General features: G+C 48.2%; 1 protein-coding gene across 4 annotated transcripts in view; it reads right to left on the reverse strand.

Annotated features, from left to right (window-relative positions):
• Positions 1 to 2,887: 2,887 nt before the first annotated feature.
• The window catches only part of LOC110085131 (uncharacterized), a 28,293-nt gene continuing 17,495 nt past the window's right edge, over positions 2,888 to 13,685 (reverse strand). Inside the window, exons 8-16 of one of the 4 annotated variants that reach the window (XM_078379371.1) lie at positions 11,640 to 11,674; positions 10,935 to 10,967; positions 7,494 to 7,603; positions 6,059 to 6,188; positions 5,749 to 5,844; positions 5,206 to 5,296; positions 4,502 to 4,599; positions 4,303 to 4,399; positions 2,888 to 3,280 (exon numbers count right to left, since the gene is read on the reverse strand). In XM_078379371.1, the coding sequence (XP_078235497.1) occupies positions 3,241 to 3,280; positions 4,303 to 4,399; positions 4,502 to 4,599; positions 5,206 to 5,296; positions 5,749 to 5,844; positions 6,059 to 6,188; positions 7,494 to 7,603; positions 10,935 to 10,967; positions 11,640 to 11,674 (730 nt within the window). In that variant the 3' untranslated portion in view covers positions 2,888 to 3,240. Of the gene's footprint in view, positions 3,281 to 4,302; positions 4,400 to 4,489; positions 4,600 to 5,205; positions 5,297 to 5,748; positions 5,845 to 6,058; positions 6,189 to 7,493; positions 7,604 to 10,934; positions 10,968 to 11,639; positions 11,675 to 13,685 lie in introns of all 4 variants that reach the window. The other 3 variants (XM_078379370.1, XM_072978247.2, XM_078379372.1) reach the window with 3 other exon arrangements.

Below are 13,685 nucleotides of genomic sequence, written 5' to 3' on the forward strand. Positions count from 1 at the left end.
TCAGAACCCCAGAGGAGGTGTGGCTGTGAATGTGTACAAGAAGTGGCACACTCTGTGATTCATCCCAGACATGGTGTGCCTCCAGAAGAAAGGGCCGGGTGCGAGGGAACGCCCCTGAAGCACTCCCTTTGAGGAGGGAGGCCAGCCTGCTGGAAATTACAGGTACGGCACGGCTGATCCCACGTCTAGACAAAGGATCTGTGTGCGGCTCCCTTCTCCTTCCACGCACACGGCGGGGAACGCCCGGGTGGTCAACCACTGGCCTGCAACACGGCCTTGGATAACAGAGATCAAGCCTCGTCTTGTCGGAGGACTAGTCACGTCGGTCATCTAGATGTTGGAGCTGTGACACCCAACAGCCTTAGACGCACTGGCCCCATGCTCTTGAATACAGTGGGTGCTCCGGTCGTGCATCCTCAGCCAGGAAGAGATGCTTGTTCTGGAAGCTCACTGGGGAAAAGATGGCCATTACAAGCACCGCCAGCAACCTGACGGGGTCTACGGCTCCTGAAGAGGGAGGTTTTGCTGGGCTCCTACCTATCAGTTGGGTTACCTGCCTTTTGGTGAAGCCATTCAGTTTACTATTCGCTGATAGGTCTCTCCCTCCACAGCCGATCCCCCTTAAAACCATCTAAGAGGCCAAATGAAGTAAATTCGGTGTATTAAGCACAAAATAAATAAATTCTGTGTATTAATTAGGCACTAAGATGTTCCGCGCTGACCAGTTGCCCGCGGCCCTAAGGATAAGCAACCCTTATATTGACCCTCCAAATATGTCCCTTCTTCAAACGTCCCCTGCTCAGGTCTTGCAAACGCAAGGCTGTGGTTTCATGGTGGGAGTTGATCCATCTCATATTTCGCCTTCCTCTTTTCATACTGGCGAAAAGACCTCACCCTGTATCTGCTAGCCGCCCTATTTTCTGAGTAAAGCTCAAGTTACTTCTGAGAGGAAACTTTGTTCATCTTGCCCCCCACCCCAACAAGTTCTATCAATTTCTTATGGGGTGGTCAGTTTCTGCATGGCTGGTGGCCATTTTTCCGGCCAAGGCCGAAGGTTTACGCAGCAAAAAAAGAGATCAATTCAGGATTTTTCCCCCTTTTGGTCACCGGCGGTCATTCGTTTATTTTCACAGTCCTGAAAATATTTTAAACATTTCCGCTGGAATCAAATCACAATTAAAATTTTTCCTCAAGCATACTGGATGAATTAATTGTAGAAGATGCCCATCGTTAAGAGATCAATCAGGGAAGGTTTTTAATTTTGGAAAAACAATTCCCTGTTTCGTGAAACTGTCCTGTAAAATACTGTTCATTGCCCAACAACCCGAATCATTCCAAATTCATCAAATACAATGATCCCCACATTTAGTTTTCAATATATATTAAATGTATAATTTAATGTATATTTTAGTACGCTGCCTCAAACCTGGTGAAAACATTATTGTAGAGAATTCAGCTGAACATCTATCATTTTTAGCTCAGGTCTGCCACCTACCGTTGTTCTTGATAAATGTCAAGCGATAAAGCTCTGCTAAATTCAGATTTCTGATCACCAGGTATTGGCTTGGCCAAATATGGCACGCTGACCCGATGACCCCATTTTGGCCGATCTGTGGATCTAGACCTGGCTCCAAACCGGATGGGCAGATTCACTTCTGTGGTGAAAAATGATTTGAAAGTCTTAAGGTGAACAGAATGTAGGCGATGAAGTTCGTGGATTAGTCTGTGTCAAGAAAAGCAGGTCTTTTGTAAAGCGAACGACTCTTAATTGCTCATCTGGACCAAACCACCTTCCAACCACCTGGGTCGCAAGAGGTTTTGCAATAACATCGTGCAGAAAATCCAGGTCTGTCCCAGCTCATGCGAGGGTCACCTCTAAATTAAGGGGAAGCGAAGGAGGAAAGGGCGGTAGATAATTTTGTTGTTCTGCTATGCAAGATGCAAGGGCCTCAACTCTGTGAACCCTGACTTTGCCATGTGACTGATTATGTGAACAAGCGACGGGAAAGGAAACAGGGGGGTCAGATTTTCCTTAGGGACCCTCTTCACGTGGACTCGGGAGGCCAAGATTTCAGTTCAATAACAGCACTTGTACGGGATAAATACAAAAGGCGCCCACAGTGTGCGGCTCCGTCTGAAACCTGTAGAGATGTTTTCAGATCTAGGGAACGCGTTGAACCAGGTGGGACGAAATCTCCAGTCCATCCCAAAGCACACACCGGTCTCTGGAAATCAGGAAACCCATTCAGAGGCCTACGACATATCCAATGAGGACTAGAAGCCTGTCAAAAAGGAAGTAACCGCTTCAACCAGGATGGACGCTTCTTGTCACAGCAATGCGAAGTTTCACTCTTCCAGCAGAGCAGGAAAAAAACAGCCCTATTTTCGTCAGCCCTGACGGCACCTTTTTAACGTGCAAACACACAAAACACCCCTCCTTGCGGGTTGCATTAACCTACACAAGCGTGTTTTGTGCAAAAATACCTAGGCCCCTCTCTCTCTCTCTCTCTAACACACACACACATGAACAAGTTTCCAAATTTTTATATTACTGTACTAGAAGTGTAGGGGTGACGGACAAAATGTCGTTCAATATAGGTCTCTCTATTCCTTTCCAAATGCATGACTGCCAACTTATAAAAATTAAAAACAGTAGGACCTCCTACTATATGCAGCCTCACTGCTGAATATTTATATATTTTAAAACAAGCCTGATTCTGAAGCTGCTTTAGCACTTTATTCCAAAGTCCTGTAGCAGAAGCAAAAATAAAATAATATAGGCACCTTGAACGCTAACAGATTTTGTGATGCCAAATCATGTGACATCAACCAGGAAAAACACAGGACGTTTCTCAAAGGGGGTGTGGGGGGAAAAAGAGAGAGAAGGTCACAAATAAACAATCAGCTTTTATTGTTTGTATTATAAAACAGGTCAGAGTTTTGGCAAATATTTTACATTTCCTTCCTTCCTTTAGAATTCAGACAGTGGAAAAGGGGGGGGGCATGATGGGAGGTGGGGGGAAATGAAATTTTGATGGACGTGCTAATTAGAAAAGAAAAGAAAAGGGGGAAAAACCACCCTGAAACCCGCCCTCTCCCCCTTCCCAAATTAAGAATCCAGTTTTACACTTAATTCCATTATCCAAAAGAGGCCATGGGGGTATAAAGCAGCAGGCGAAACTCAGCAAAGTTGGCTGGCCAAAGCCGTGAGGAAGAGGAAGGGGACATTCACAGCTGTTTTCAGTAGGGTCGGCTGCGTTGATCATTTCTAAAGTCGTTCCTGTAAGAGAGAGAGACGGCGGGGAAAAAACCCCATGCATTTATTAGATTTAGGTTCTCACGGAACAGTAACAGCCAGCAATACAGAGAAGACTGGGTGGAAAAGCATGGACAGAGGCCTCCCAGAGGTGGTGGCGGTGGGTGGTTGTGTCGGGAGAGCTTCCGTGTGCCTGCAGCCCCCCCCCAATGCCTGGAAAAATAACTGGTCAGAATCCTCCCTTGGAATTCTGGCCATCGTGGTGGGATGCAGGCCCCAAAGTCAGTTTGTCAAGATCTACCACCCAATATCTATCCTTTTTCCGAACTCACGATCCTTTCTCTGGCTTTACAGCTTCTTATAACGGAAGCCCCTCATGACGTGTCCTGCGCTCTGGGATGATGGAGGATAGATCCTGCCCCCTCCTCTGTAGGACAATCCTTTCAAGTCTTTGAGAAGGGCTCTCCTTTTCCCCCTTCAATCTTCTTTTCTCAAGACTTAAACATGCCCAGTTCTTTCCGTCTTTCCTCCCGGGGCTTCCTTTCTAGTCCCCTGATCGTCCCCGTTGTCCTCTTGTGAACTTAACCTCTCCAAACATCTGTTCAAGAAGAACACGTCCTAACACACCTGTCCTTCTTTCCTCAACACCGCAGCCGCTAAATCTGAGTGGTTCAAGTGACTCTTGGGCCTGAAAAGGGACCTGGACATCTCACTTGAATGCAATTCATACCACCTTTGGCTTAAAAATAAAATAAGATAAAAATCCTGGCCACAGTAGAGAAAGGTAGTTACTGATCTCCTTATTTCTGAACAAGCTCCTCTCCTTGGTTTCGGCCTCAGTCTCCGGGTGCCTCTTGAGTTGGTTAACCAGCCACTGAAGGCCAGGAGGTCACGCAGGGAAGCACAAGGCATCTTCTGCTGACCGTGGATTGTTGGCCACGCTCTTTCTGTTCCCGTGGCACAACTACCCCATCCTCTGAGAAGGGAAGGCTCTGATCTCATGGCAGCACACGCAAACCCCGGAGACCTGAAAATCCGGCACCCACCTTCCTCCCATTTTGCCACCAAAACCGCCGCCACCGCCTCGGCCACCACGGCCACGGAACCCCCGGTCGCCTCCAAAGCCTCCTCGGCCACGGAAGTCTGTGAAGGAGAAACACAAGATGATAAGCGGGAGGGCCTTTTTTCCTCCGGTTGGCCACCTTTCGCCGCCCGGCGAGTTCTTCCACCCACCTCCTCCTCCTCCTCCTCCTCCTCCTCCTGGCGGACGCCCATCTTCCGGCCGAGGTTCGTTACACTGATTGCAAGAATTCCGGCGGGCAAAATTCATGTTCCCACAGCTCCTGAAAACGAGCAAAAAGGGCTCTCTCAGTAAAGCACGCAGAGAGAGAGAGGGACGGATGACCCCAGATGGCAAGACGAGAGTAAAGCATAACGAAGACAGGTTTCTGGAGAGCCTGGCATTTCTTTACCCAGAGATTGACTTTGGCCCAATTCTGAGCTCCTCGCCTCCCAGGAAAGCAAGTGCAAGTGACAGAGGCGTGGAGGAGAACTGGGCATCCGATGGGGCCAAAGGTTCCTCACCTCTGGTCCAGATGCCCAGGCCTGAGGGAAGGAACTTGCGCCGAAGGAGGCAACTCAGGGGTCAAAAGGCCCACTTCCAGTTAAGAGGACCACTGGCACCAGTCCATTCCCGCAATGCCTATGGGGGTTCTTCCTACTCGGAGTAAACAGAACTAGGCTCAACAGACCCATGGCCCTGCTCCATGTAAAGCGGATTCATACCCTTTTCTGCCTGCCCCAAACTCAACCGTGTGTCCTGTGGCGCTTTAAAAGGTTTGCAGATTTTATCAGATTTTATAACAAAACTTCTCGTCTCCTTTCGGAGCCCGGCTCGCCCTCCTCGAAAGGATCCACCCCCAGAAGAGGCCTCAAAGAGAAAGACTTACGGGTTCGGGCAAACCCAGTCGCCGCTTTTCGGTTCGCTGCCTCGTCCCTGGAAGCCTCCGCCTCTTCCAAAGCCCCCTCCTCCTCGCGAACCTGTGTGGCAAACAAGGACAGAGTCAAAGAGGAGAACCTTGATAGCGATGGGGCATCATGAGGACTCGCGTCTTAAGGCACAGAACCACCAAGAAAACCCCGAAAAAGGGTCACCTTAAGTCAGAACAACGGGCTGGATAGCTCCGTGAGTGAGTGAGCAATCTGGCTAAGGAGCCCAAGGTGGGGAGTTCGAATCCCCACTGCGCCTCCTGGGAGACAAACCAACCTGGGTGGCCTTGGGCCAGCGGCCCAGTCCCAGGGCTACCCCCAGAAGAAGTGAAGGGGAGGCTGCTTCTGAGCCTCTTTTACCTAGAAAACCAGGAAAAGGGTCACCCTACGTCAGAATTGACTCCACACCACGTGATTATTATTATTATTATTCTCAGACAAACAGTGGGCACTGGTCTCAGAAAAGCCAGCGAAGCGGTGGAAGGACCTGGATTTGTTACTACCTCGGCGTCCACCGCCCCCGGCGCCGCCTCCTCGCATGAATTCTGGCCTTCGAGTTGCAAACGAAACCCGGATGACGTTGCCGTTAAATTCTTTTCCTGCAGAAGAAGGAGGAGAATCCTTTGGCTTCCCGCGCAGAACGGAAGAGACAAAAACACTTAAGAACAGAAACTGTGACGTGGTCGGATATGAGCGGAAAACGGTCAGCGTGCTGGGGCTGGGGAACCAGAGAGGAGGGCGTGTGACCCAGCCGGTACCGATCCAAGAAAGGAAGCGGCGCGCACAAGCTGGGGAAAGAGGGCCCCATCTTACCATCAAACCAGTCAATGGCCGCCTTGGCCGACGGGGGGTCATCGAAGGACACCGTCGCTTCGCCCTTCGGCTTGCCGGTGTCTTTGTCTGTGTAAAGGTTGATCATAAGTTTGCCTGTCTTTTTATTCGTCTGGGGAGAGACAGAAGAAAGGCCCGGTCGCATCATCCTCAAGCTACCCTAGTGACTCCGCAGCGCAGCAAGCGTGGAATCCCGCACAAGCAACACTATTCACCACGGTCTGAGGGTCTTCTGCTACCTTGGAAGACTCCGGCCATTCTCCTTTATTTATTTAAAGTATTTTTACCCTGCCTTTCTCCTTAAGAAAAGGAGGACGTAAGGCAGCTTACGTCACAGAAAGACAGCATTTAAAGTTGGAAACAATGAGTATACAACAGGCAGCTTACATCATTAAAAGACAGTATTAGCGCTAAAACAACAAGTATACAAATATTAAAAAGGAACAAGCAAGTACCGCTCTTGAGAGATGGTAAACAGAAGTCATATGAAAGACCCAGACAGAGCACCAAGGCGTAACTATCCATCTAAAAATCACACTCGTATAGCCCATCAGTCTTTTAACTGCTTGCGGAAGGGTAGCTAAGATGGGGCCAGCCTGGCCTCCCGTGGCAGGGAGTTCCAGAATCTCTGGGAGCAGCCGCGGAGAAGGCCCTGCCCTGCATCCCCACCAAAGGCAGCCAGGAAGGTGGCGGGACTTTTGCTCCTCTGCGCTTGCTTGGAATTGCCCGCCCCCAAAATGGCTTCTCAAAACTCACGTCTTCCCATCAAACCACTGGCCCGACTCTTCCATTCCCACGCCCTACTCAAACCCGTGGCTCCCCTCTCTTCTCGTGTCTTTGGGTCTGTCTCCTCCGTGGCTTCTCCCATGTCTGACTTTAGATCTGGAACCCTTTGGGAAGGAACCTGCCCTCTGGAGGCTCTGTGGGATGCCCTGCAGGCTGACGGCAGGGTCTAAATAAACCGCAAGCAAAAGAGGGCTCCTTGGATACAGGACATATTTTCTGTGACTGTGGAGAAATTCAATCCAGGCAGCACTGACGTGTATGCCATTTATGCCCCACCGCGTGGACAAAAGAAGATCTAGCAAATGGCTGAGAATGCTATTGAAGCAGCCTGCTTCCGGTCAAAAACAGTTGTAATTGTTTTTTTCATTTTACCAATATTTCATCAATGTCCATAACTTTAATTTTAAATTGTGCAATTCTCAGGTAGGTAGGCAGGCAGGCAGGCAGGAAAAAACCCATTTGGGCATTGCCTTAGTACTATTTCCAACTGATGAAGGGATTGGTGTGTTAGATGGAAAGAGTTAATTCTCCGTCACCGCACATCAGTGCCCCCAAATTAACAGGTTCTCCTTCACCCCATCTGCACTGGATACCCTTTTTTAAAAAAGAAAAGTGTTACCAAGACACACACCTTTATGACACCTATTTGCTTAAAGAAGTCAGCCACTTGATCCGGTGATACCTCTTCCCCGAGCCCTTGGACGAAGATGGTGTTGTTATCTGAGTTGTCAGACTCTGAATCTAGAGCAAAGAGAGACGCGAGTTATCTGTCAAACTCCAAATGCCACCCAGCGCCTTCGCTGAGCCTCGTGCAAAAGGGAAGAAGGCGGCCGTTTCTAAAGAGATCAGAACATTTGCTCTTCTCGGTGCTTTGGCAACCACCCTCTTCTACGTTCTGGGCAAACTCTGCTGAAAAGCGAGGATTGTGTCGGTAAGAACCTTAAAATCCTATCCAGGCTACAGCTCAGACAGGTTTTTGGGGAAAAAAAAAAAAAAAAAAGGTGATGGGGTTTCTCCTTTGGTGACAATGGGTTTGGCTTTGGTTGGTGTGAAAGTCATCGGGGTTGTACGTGTTCCTTGGTGTCTAAGTGGCGATCAACAGGCACACCGGAAGGGGAGGTGACTCTGCAGAGAAATGCACAGAACGCCATGCCTCTTTCTGCCTGTCAAAAATAAAAATGCACATGGGGAGGGAGCTGATGATGTCAGGAAAAGGGTGGCTTAAGAGGTGCACAGCTTGGATCACTGGGTTCACCTATGGGACCACATCTGTTCCTTGTCCATTTCAGATATAACTGGCAATACAGGAGATCAGTATCCGCTGATTCACTCATCCACTGGCTGAAAATGCAGGGGGGGAATACCCAGAAATACCTATTCATACATTTTTTCAAGGGTGTATTTATCACAACTGGCCACTAGAGAGTATCATTTGCTACTTCTATGTTTTTCAGTGTCTGCAGTGGGGTATGGGTGTGTGTGTTAGAAATGATCTCCTACCCATATGGTGATCCTACTGTACTCAATACGGTTAACACATCCATCCATCCATCCCACCACAGCCTTTCATTTAGTGCATGGCCCAATTTTACCAGTTTTGTTAAGTTCTGTTTCAGTTTTCAACTGTAAAAACTCCAATGAATGTGTGTTTCCCACCGAAGATCTTAGTGGTTATGTGCCATCAAGTTGCCAGCAATGGATGGGGACCCTCTGAGTGAGTAATCACTCCCATCCTCAACAGCCCCACTCAGCTCTTGCAAACCCACACCTGTGGCTTCCTTTAGGAAGCCAGGCTATCTCGTATTGGGGCTTCCTCTTTTCCTCCGGCCTTCCACTTTTCCCAGCATTATTGTCCTCCCCCCCAGATAATCCTGCCTTCTCTTGACGTGCCCACAGTCGGACAGCCACAGTTTCAACATTTCTACTGGCAGAGATAGTCGATTTGATCCAGGACCCACTTGTCTGTCTCTCTCTGGCAGTCCAGGGTATCTTCGAAGCTCTCCTCTGGCACCGCTTTTCAAACGAATCAATTTTTTTTTTTCTTCAGAAGGAAAGGGAGTTGCTGTTTGCACCTACTTGGTCTTTTTGCTTTTCTCAAGCAGATCTCAAGTGAAGGGTGCCCAACCCATGCCTTTTTCAGCGCTGCATTTTTCAAACAACACCACAGAGGGAAGAAGCAGACACTCCATAAATCGGGCAGGTACGGGAGCCAGGTGCTCACGTTACCTTTCCAGGCTAGAGGGCCCAGAATTTCACCGTTCATTTGGCCACTAGTGGGGCTCTTCCAGCTTGGGGGGGGTGTGTGGAGAAGAGCCTGGGAAACGAGTCTGGGAGATAAGAGCGAGGAAAAGGAAAAATGAAGTCCCATCCAGGACTCATCCCATTCAGCAACCCAGATAAGGGCTTCCAGAGGGATCTGAAGGCAACGGCTGCCTCCCCTTTAGTCCCCCCATGCATCTGAAACCCAGACACAGACGGACGCCCAAAGAAGGTTTCCTTGAGCAAAGATGGCCTTTGAGAAGCCTCTGTCCAAGGCCTCTGCCCAAGCAGTTACCTCTTCTCTCTGTGGCCACCGTGTCCCACTTTATTCATTTCTACGTCGTCTTTTTGCTGGCTGGTGGGGGAACCAAGGCATCCCGCAGAGGAGCTCAAACAAGTCAGGCTCAAAACACAACACATGGCAGGCTCACCAAACCATCAAAGGCATCGTCATACTTAAAATCCGAAACATTAAAGAGCTTGGCAAGGAACACGTGCCGGCATTCGGAAGGAGGCTCCATCTTTCCCCATCGGATTCTTAGGAGCCTGCCGAAAATGGCAGTCACAGAAAAGGGCCTCTGGCTCTTATCAATAACATGCCTGTGAGGGTGGCGTGAAGATCTGACCAAACCAGGAAGGCCCACGTGGGGACGAGGTGGTCTTTCTGATGGGGTGGACTCAAAACTGTGCACGGCTTTATCGGTTGTGATCTAACACTGAGAACTGGTGCCTAAAACTCTTCCCCGACTGACAGAGGCAGCAGTGGAAAAAGGGAAGCTGTCACTCTCCATCATCTGGAGAGTCACGTCCATCTGGAGGTTTCCCCGATCTTGTCTAGACCACGTCCAGTGAGACGGGACAACCGTTCGCCCTGGGATGAAAAAGCCACCCATTTGCTTCCTGCGTTCATGGACAAAAGAAACACTGCAGACAAAGGGAAGACTCTTTCCCTCCCCTCCGTTGTAAGCTTTGAAGGACCCTTGATGGAAGGGATGGGTATTGGACTCAAGAGCTTAACTCAAGTTGCCTTCTCACAAGTGGGAGCTTGGGAACCGCAGGCCAGCCTCGTCTCGGAAGGCCGTGCTTCCTCCCCTGCAGACGTGCGCTGCCTGACGGGAGGCTCCCCAAAATTTCAGGGAGGTCCACTGACTCCTTTGCACCCTGCTCGCAGGCAAAGGCATCTTGTCCATCACGAAGCAAGGCTCGGGTTCTACCGTCGACCAAACTCTCAAGACTCACTGTGACCATTCGGTCGCAAAAATTAAGAGCAAATGGCCGAAGAGAAGCTGGCTGGATCTGAGCGGGGTCTCCCTCTTTTCAAAGTCCAATGGTTTCAATGAAGAAAGCAAAAGCAGTGAAATTAAAACCCTAAAGGGACAGGTAAAGATTTCCCTTGGCAATGAAGCCCAGTCGTGTCCGACTCTAGGGGCCGGGACTCATCCCTGTTTGTAAGCCAAAGAGCCAGCATTTTGTCCATGGACAGTTTCAGTGGTCACGTGGCCAGCACGACTAAACACGGAACACCATTACCTTCCCACCGTGGTGGTCCCTATTTATCTGCTCGCATTTTTGCATGCTTTTGAACTGCTACGTGGGCAGGAGCTGGGACAAGCGATGGGAGCTCACCCCGTCATGCAAATTCGAACAGGTGACTTTTCAATCGACAGCCCAGTGTCTCAGCGGTTTAACCCACATTGCCACCCACGTCCCCACCAAAACCCTAACCGTGCATCCCAACTCTAACACCCTGTCATCCGTGGAAGGCGCAAACAGGTTGCGAAGCCACTAGGTTTTTCACACCTCCTGTCCTTACCTGTGTCTGGTTTCTGCCCGTAATCCCTCTGACCTGTGGGGTGGGGGTGAGAGAAAAGAAGAAAGGGTGGGTATTTTAGCCACGCTAGTACGGGCAAAGAACTGCCTAAACCTATTTCAATTAATTTTAAATAAAACAAAAAGGTGGCACAACACGGAGAACGGAGACCAAGATCTACATGATTCAGTAGGACAGGAGGGGGGGACATCCAGATCGAAATACTGGTCGTGGCTTATAAAACGGCAGGTTGTGGCCTTTGTCACACCGTCGAAGGCTGGCGGGTGCTGGCTGGCGGTGTGATCAACTTATCTGCCACCGTCATTTTGTGACTGGCAAGACCATGTTTAGGAGATGCTCTGTGGGCGCCAGAGAGAAAATTTGTTCATGCAACTTGACAAACAAACAAACAAACAAACAAAAAAGCAACTTTTAAAAAAGCAGAATACCCTTTTTCAGGTCATGACAAACGCTTTTTAAAAAAATTGTTGCTGCAGTTTTTTTTTTTAAAGTACACACCGACACCAGCCCCAGACCAAAGAGGAAAAAGAAAACACTATAAAATGTTTGCAAAAGAAGAATAAACATGGTGTTTGGTGGCTTTTAAAGATTGGATATTGGCTTTTTAAGATAAGATTTTCCATTGAAACGTTCTGGGGTTTGGTTTGGGGTCTTTTTTTTTTCCTTCCCCCGATGATCAGGACTTACCACCAAAATTTTTGAAGCCACCTCGGTCAGCACCGCTGCAGAGGAAAAATTGAAGAAATGATTTCTTCTTTAAGTCTCGACAGGCTGAGCCCAAAGGCTCAAAAAGCTGCACTTTTTTTAAAAAATGAAAATGACTGGGTAGAACCTGAGGATACACTCACTGCCCGGGACCAGCAACGCGTGACTCTCCTGCTCTATCTTTCTGAAATACTCGTATACGATTTCAGGAAAAGGTAGGTTGTGCAGGGTCCGCCCCACACCCTTCCTGGCATCCCACAGCCCACAAATGAAATACGGCTGCAAGTTAAATAAAGTGGATATCCGCAACTGAGACTAAAGCGAACGTTGCTGTTGTAGCCCAGGGACGGGCTCCGGCCCCATTTCGATTCAAGCCAAGCAGGTATCTTTACTAGCCAAGCACTTATCTTTACTATTTATTTATTTATTTATTTGATTTATACCCCGCCCATCTGGCCTAAAAGGCTACTCTATACTGTATTTGATTTATAACAGTTGAGAAGAGCATGCATGGCCTGACTCCAGAGAGGAAAACAAGTCTGAAGCACACCAGGTTGGATTTGATTTAAATCTAATTGATTTAAATGATTTATTTCATTTATTTATTATTAGATTTTTATCCTGCCCTTCTAGACAGCAGTCTACTCAGGGCGGCTCACAATATATTGTGCACAAAACGGATTTAAAAACAACAATTAAAACCTACAACAATAATATAATCAGGATGGGATGATAACAACAAAAAACCAAAACTGGAAATCAAGTAACAGATTTTGGAGGGGGAAAATGACTTAAATTTTAAAAATGATTCTTTGATTTAAATTGTGATTTAAATCAATTTGGTTTTTAAATAATCCGTGTTTTTTATCCACTCTGATCTACACTGAAATTATTGCCGTCGTCAGCTATATTCAACCTGCATTCTGCTCTGACGCACGAGGCAGCAAAGGGAAGGAGTAATGTGAGTGGCGAGAGAGCCTCGAATCATCATCCTCTCTCAGGCTAAGCGATTTTAGCGGACTGTTGTGAGGACACGGGGAAGACCATCTCGCTCCTTCAAGGAAGGATGAATTTTTTTAAAAAATGCTCATAAATAAATAAATTGGGAACAGAACGCTCAAGTTCTTAAAACCCCCCCCTCAAAACCCTTCCTGGTTTCTACGGATCAAGAAGAAATGAATGCAGAAGATTAGCAGGTGAATCACAGGAGCAAACAAAGGCATTGCATGATAATCATTTTACAAACAAAGGAAAGATTTTCAAACCGCTACGCTTCGCTTTTCTACGACGCTCCACGATGACCCTTATTTATTGATAAGCTCACCCAACGCTCAGAACCATCTACACGGGAGACCTCTTCCTGTTTGGGAAGATTACGGCTCAGTTTTGAAGTTCGGGAATGTCAAGACCAGGACGCAGCTTCCTGACTTCTACGAGAACCAGTAGGTGTGGATAGGAAGAATTCTAGTTACTGGAGGCAACCGTGTACAGTTATGTGTAAACGGCAGAGGAAAAGATTATCCCTGAAACAACAGGCCTGTCTGTTCAATCTGGAGAAAACGGGAAGCTAATCTACCTGGAAGCGGTAAAATGCCAAAGGCATCAGGGACCGCCTCGCCGCCTGACAGAACAGCAGCATTTCACCTTCTAATAAAACAGTCTCCACCAGGGCAACCCTGCATGTATGATAAGGAGGAGAATTCCCTTACTCTGAACTGGCTTAGCGTTCTCCCTCCCTTGTTCTTCCTCGTGTGTCATGTGTATTCAGTGGAAATCATCCTCCAGAGACCTATCTGACTAAACTTTGAACAGTTTGGGAGGGTTAACCTCTCTTACAAAAGACCCAGCCGCCCTGGCAACAACAAAACCCCTGATACGAGAGGTCACATGCACTCATTCAAACCAAGCACTGATTCGCGGGACCTGCTCTTAAAGAGAGGCACCCGTTCTTTACTATAGAAGCATTCACACTAAAAGTCCTGAACCAGAAAGGAATGTTGACCACATATGAAAATCTCTTAACTAAAG

The sequence above is a fragment of the Pogona vitticeps genome, chromosome 7, assembly GCF_051106095.1.
Source record: "Pogona vitticeps strain Pit_001003342236 chromosome 7, PviZW2.1, whole genome shotgun sequence".
NCBI classification, from domain to species: domain Eukaryota; kingdom Metazoa; phylum Chordata; class Lepidosauria; order Squamata; family Agamidae; genus Pogona; species Pogona vitticeps.